General features: G+C 42.2%; 1 protein-coding gene across 1 annotated transcript; it reads left to right on the plus strand.

The window, feature by feature from the left end:
- Positions 1-1,114: 1,114 nt before the first annotated feature.
- Positions 1,115-5,574, plus strand: LOC101848941 (medium-chain specific acyl-CoA dehydrogenase, mitochondrial-like; the record flags this gene model as incomplete). Its single annotated transcript, XM_005113478.3, has 3 exons — positions 1,115-1,235; positions 2,151-2,327; positions 5,473-5,574. Coding segments are annotated over 3 exons (385 nt in total), but the record flags the coding sequence as incomplete, so codon positions are not given.
- Positions 5,575-6,035: the final 461 nt, after the last annotated feature.

The following is a 6,035-nucleotide window of genomic DNA, read 5'->3' on the forward strand; positions in this document are numbered from 1 at the left end:
TTTCAAAAAACAAAATTCCCCGCTGTTTTGGCTCTTCTTCTGTTATAAAAAAACCCCCCCGCTCCTTTCCCAAATTACTATCTTTAATTAATTTGACTTGGTTGATTGGGGGGGGGGGGGGGGGGGGGGTGAAAACACCTCCATTAAAATGAGTAAGTTTAACTTTTGTGGTTGGCGGTACCGCTGATTGGTTGTGTTGTTTTTGTCTTGGTAAATAGCTTGACACTGGAAAAAGGGACAATGCCAGAATCTTTTCAGTGTTGGTGATCATGCTGTGGACTTTTTTGAAAGTCATCATGTTGTTTATCACCTTGAGCAGGAGAAAAATGAAATAGAAGCAATAGGTGAAAGGTAAAAAACTATGTGTAACATGTTTTATTTTTTTTCTGCACTGGTAAATATTTTTTTGGAAGTTACATTCATTTGATTTTTATCTGAATCTAACTTTTAAAATCATTTTAGTGGAATGCAGTGATGATATTTGACAGAATTTTGTTCCTGGTTTCCAGTCCATCATTTTCTCTTGTAGAATTGTTGTGCAAGCAGAATATGAGTTTGCAAATGTAAACAGGGGACATTTTAGATTTATTTGTGTTACTTTTCTCTCTTGGTGGACAGTTGGATGGTGTCAGTGGAAGGTTCCTACTTCGGTCTTTTCCTCCTGTTTTTTTTCTTCTGTTTGCCTGTCTTGCCTTTTCTTTTGCCCTGTTTGGCCATTGTTGTGTGGATGTGCTTCTGTCTGTCAGGCGTGCTGAGAAAATGAGCTAATTCTTGGAGTTAAGTCCAATGAAAATAGTTGTCTCAAATTTTAGGTTGAGTTTTTCCAATTTGTTAGTATAAAATGATAAAGGACATTTTTAACTGGAAGAAAGTACCATCAGTAAAGTTGAAAATGTACAAAGTGTTCCTTTTTGGCTGATATCTCCCTCTGCGGATTGAGAAGAGTATTCCGGGTGCTCTGGTGTGGTTTGCTTCTTTCCTGTCAAACATCTATCGTCTTTATCTCCCTTCCTTCTTTTTTGTGTTTGTTACTCTCTTGTAACACCTCTAATCTTCGGCACTTGTATGACCTTATTGTGTTGCAAGTGCCATAAAACATTTACTAAAACCCACACTTTCCTGTGTGTGTGTGTCCCCAGGTTGCGGCAGGCGCTGTAGGTTTGGCCAAGCGGGCGCTGGATGAGGCCACAAAGTACTCCCTGGAGAGGAAGACCATGGGCAAACCCATCTGTGAGGTGGGGGCTCCTGTTGTACCTGTGGAAATGATAATAATTTAATAAATAATGATAATGGTGGTAGTAATAATAATATAAATAATAACAATAATAATATTAATGGTAATAATAATGACAATAATAATAATAATAATAATAATAATAATAATAATAAATGATGATGATGATAATAATAATGATAATAATAATGATAGTATAATAGTAATAGTAATAATAATAATGATAATGGTAATAATGACAACAACAACAACATTAATAATAAAAATAGCAATAATAATAGTAACAATGATAGTAATAAATAGTAATTGTACATCGCAAATTCCCACTCTACATAAGCCGACATTGACAAATTGGATTCAAATTAGAGGCCAAGATGTGTAACTTTCATTCATCGTTCAAAAGTTTTCATGGAATAGAATATGAAAATCATCTGCCTTTTGTGACAAAATAAATGTGTCACGATGTGGTGGAATCAGGCGCTCGTCAATTTTTAAAAATATGCTGTTATTGGTGTCATCTCACAGCTTGTTCATTTGCCTTCCTTTTGGTGAAAAAAATGTCCATCTGAATAGAAGTCTAAATTATTTTCAATTGAAGGAGGTCAGGGGTGCCTGGTTTCAGAGGCGAAATTAGCGAAAAAACGGCCGCCAAAGTTTGGTAACTTCCATTGCCTAAGAGTCATTGGAAACTGAAAATGTACATTTTCTGTGCCTGTACTCAATGTTTTTCAGTAAAATCCTTGCAAAAATGTGTTTTTAAATGGAAATAAAAGGTGTTGAGGGAAAAAAAGAAAATTAGAAAAAAATTGCCCTCTGTAAAAAACCCCACTGATTTCTTTGATTTCATTATTTTGACGAGCGTCTAATTTCACCACGCTGCCTCACTAATAAAGCCTCCGTCCCCTCCCGTCCCCAGCACCAAGCTGTGGCCTTCATGCTGGCTGACATGGCCATCGGGGTGGAGACGGCGCGCCTCATCATGCAACGGTCGGCCTGGGAGGTGGACCAAGGTCGTCGCAACACCTACTACGCGTCCATCGCCAAGGCCTTCGCCGCAGACATTGCCAACAAGTGCGCCACGGACGCTGTGCAGGTATTTGTGCCTTTGTTGTCTCTGAGTATGTTTTCATTTTTTCCAGCAAGTTATTTCGAAGGGTGTAGAACAGCCGTTCTTTTTCTCTGCCTCTTTCACCCTGGTATTGCGTAAAGATGGAAAGAGAGGCAGAGGCAGACAGAGGGAAAAGATACTGGACAAGTTGACAACATGGCTGGGAGCAGCAAGAACCTCAGACAGCATTGCTGCAACGCAAGACAGAGTGAAGCGGAGGTCCATGATTGCCCACACCAGTCGGCAAGGCACCGGATGATGATGATTGCATAAAGGCTGCCAAGACTTTCTCTGCTTCTTTCACCCTGCTATTGCGTAAGGACTGCCAAGACTCTTTCTCTGTTTCTTTCACCCCGGTATTGCGTGTAGTATAGGCTACCAAGACTTTCTCTGTTTCTTTCACCCTGGTATTGCCTATAGGCTTCCAAGACGCTTTCTCTGCCTTTTACTTACTTGTCTTACTTGTCCTGGACTACGTCACTGCACACCGGACAGGTCCATAAGTGCTCAGTTCCTCTCAGCACCAAAGCCTGCTAGGTATCCATATTAATTGTTCTAGTGGCTGTTTGATTATGACGATGTCTTTCCTGTCCAGATAATAGTTCCTTTCTTCCTTCTCCCTTCTCTATCCCCATTTCCCACATCCTGATGATTGCGTGGTGTTCTGCTGTCTCCCTGTCTTCCTCATCCCGCAACTTGTCCTTCAGGGTCTTCAACACTTCTCCTGTGTCAAATTTCACCTCACCATCGACCACGGCACTACCTGCAATCCTATCAGCTTCCTCATTGCCCTTCACTCCAGAGTGCCCAGGAAGAATATCCACGTGATGGCTTTGTTGCTTCTTTCACCCCGGTATGATGTATAGGCCGCCATGAAGAACTGTCCGCCTGTCTCTTGTTTAACCTTCTCCACGTCCCGCTACCTGTCTGAGATTGTTATGGACTGGGGTGTCTGTGGACTGCCTGCCCACCCTGAGAAGAGGCCATCCATGTTGAAGATGTACAAGGAGTTTTCGTGAGACTGGAAAGACGTAACTGCCCTGTGACCGTGTAGTTACAGTAGGGTATCTGAGATCTGCCTCCAGAAACAGCACTATACCATCTCCGCACAGTTTTTGACACTCATCCAAACAAAACACAGAGTATAGTGATCTTCACTGACTCACTATCAGTCTTGCAAGCAATAGAAAATGATCAGTGTGACTATGCATATGAGACAGTGGAACATCACCTTTTCCACTGTACAGTCCTAAATGACATCAGAGCTACACTTCTCCCTCCGAGACCTAACTTCGACAACACACTCTACGGAACATTACAGCAACTGCAGCAAACCTGCACTTATCACTACATGGCATTGGACAGAAGGGCGAGAGCCCAGATGTTGCTGGATCGATAACAACAACAACAACAACAACATCTGCCTCCAGATCTCGTTCCCAGGTGGATCACAGCCTTACTCCCCTTTTTCCTCCCCTTGCGATTCCATCCTAGGCTTTGTCTTTTCACGTTGTGAACATAATGGTTACCTGGGAGATAATTTTTTAAACTTGTGAATGACTCTTCCATCGGCATTTCTCTGTCTCTTTGATTTAAATCATTCAGTTACTAGATGGACCCCCTTTCAATGAAAGGAATGATCGGTGCATTAACATCAACTGAAAGTCATTGGCCTACTATTTTTACACTCCATTGGAATGGAGCAATAAATCTTGAGAGAAAAGTGACTCACGTGTTTCCAAGTTGCCAAATATATAATAGATGTATAGATTGATTCTCTATTCCGCTTTTGTGGTTGTACACTCCAGAATTTCAAAGGCGTGGCTTAAATGCGCACGGCCAGTGAATGGAAACCTCACTTTTTTACAATGGCGTCTTAGAAGATGTAATTTCTCAAGATTAGAACTCTGTGTGGACGAAACAGAGCATTTTAGAAAAAACTGGGAAAGCAGTTTGCGAGAATTTTAAAAAGTTAGGTCCTAGCCACATGGGTGCTGTGGGCGCCTGCAAAGTTTCAAAGGTGTGGGTTAGGTAATAAGGGAGGAGTTTGTGCACAAAGCCTCCCATGTCAACTTTTATACATACAGTAGTCTCCGCCTAAGATCCCGGTGCTCGGGAGCAAGGAAAAGTGGGATCTTAGGCGAACCGGGATCTTCACCAACGAACCCAGGGAAGAATCTATGGTGACCCATGTTAAGGCTTACAATCGGTAAAATGGTCTCCTTCCACTCTAAAATGAACTGACATGACCGCTTGGTGGGTTTATGACGTATGGCGAGCAAAGAGTGGTTAACCTTGATGACCTATCACAGGGCATAGTGGGATGAGGCGTGCCATTTTCACTTATTATCCTATCATGAGGCTCAAGATCTACGCTTATCAAGTTGCCCCTCCCCTCCCACTTACCTGTCGAAAATTTATAGCTTTCCATCTCCCCCAACCGCCTTTGTCGTTACACACCATTACGTTGTGAACACACCAATTAAAATTCAGTCTGTCTCACAAATTCGGGAGTAGAAACAACTTCTCCAATGGTCAGGGAAGAGTTCACGGTTCAATGTGATCCCGCCTGGAGCGAACGTGTAGGCCCTACCCACTCAGCGAGTGATGTAAGTTTAGGGGGATAGCTCAGGTGTGAGTGAGATGTTCGGGGAAAACAAACGTGTCGGTCAGTTCACACCCCGGTGTGATCCCGTCTGGGGCAAACATTGTATCGCTTCATCGAGTTTTACGTGTATATGATCACATTCACGATAGTAGCTTATCTTTGATGCGACGGACAGTTTATTGATCTCAAATTTTCACTCTTGGTTGATCGGCTGTCCCGCCCGGGTTTTTTATCCGCAAATTATGATCTGAAATGCGGGATCTTAGCCGAATGTAGACCTTCAAAGTGAATCAGAGCGGGATCTTAGGGGTGACTTTTGTAAAGTAAAAATTCTGTTTTCTTAAATCAGTGGGATTTTAAGCGAACCGGGATCGTAAGCGGTGGGATCTTAGGCGGAGACTACTGTATATAGATATCCATTTACTTGTTGTCCACATTTTTTTCTCAAAAAAGCATTTGAAAATCATAACTAAGTCCTGTTTGATTTGTGTTATTCAGTTATATCCATTATTTATTGTCCAGATTTTTGGTGGTAACGGCTTCAACTCGGACTACCCAGTGGAGAAGCTGATGAGAGACGCCAAGATCTACCAGGTACTGGGGCTGTGATAAGTTACTCCGGTGCTCGCCCACTTAGCTCTTTATCTCCGAGGGGGTGAACCCACTATGCTGGGGCCCTCTTTTGGTACGAAATAAAAAAGTGAAGTATACGTCACGAAATTGGTCATTAAACCAAAACAAGTGAACCTGTTTTGATACTTCTTCTCTAATGAATGAACTCCCAGTAAAAGAGACCTGATTGCTGAAAAGTATGTTGACATTGAATTCGTCGTAAAGGAATGTACCTGAGCGGCTACTTGCGGTTACCCGGTACAACGGTTCCGACTGTGAGCCGATGCCAGCAGCTTGCCAGAGATAAGGAGTTAACTCATGTTAGAAGCTGTGAGGATCATGCGACTGATTGGTTAAAAGTCTTGTCTGAGACCAAGGCTGCTCTTGTAAAAATTCATGAGCCTTTTTGTTTTTTTAAAAACAATAAACAGATACGAAGTCCATCTTCAAATGTCGTGTGGATCTTTGTCATC

The sequence above is a fragment of the Aplysia californica genome, unplaced genomic scaffold (genome assembly GCF_000002075.1).
Source record: "Aplysia californica isolate F4 #8 unplaced genomic scaffold, AplCal3.0 scaffold02691, whole genome shotgun sequence".
In the NCBI taxonomy this organism is placed as follows: Eukaryota; Metazoa; Mollusca; class Gastropoda; order Aplysiida; family Aplysiidae; genus Aplysia; species Aplysia californica.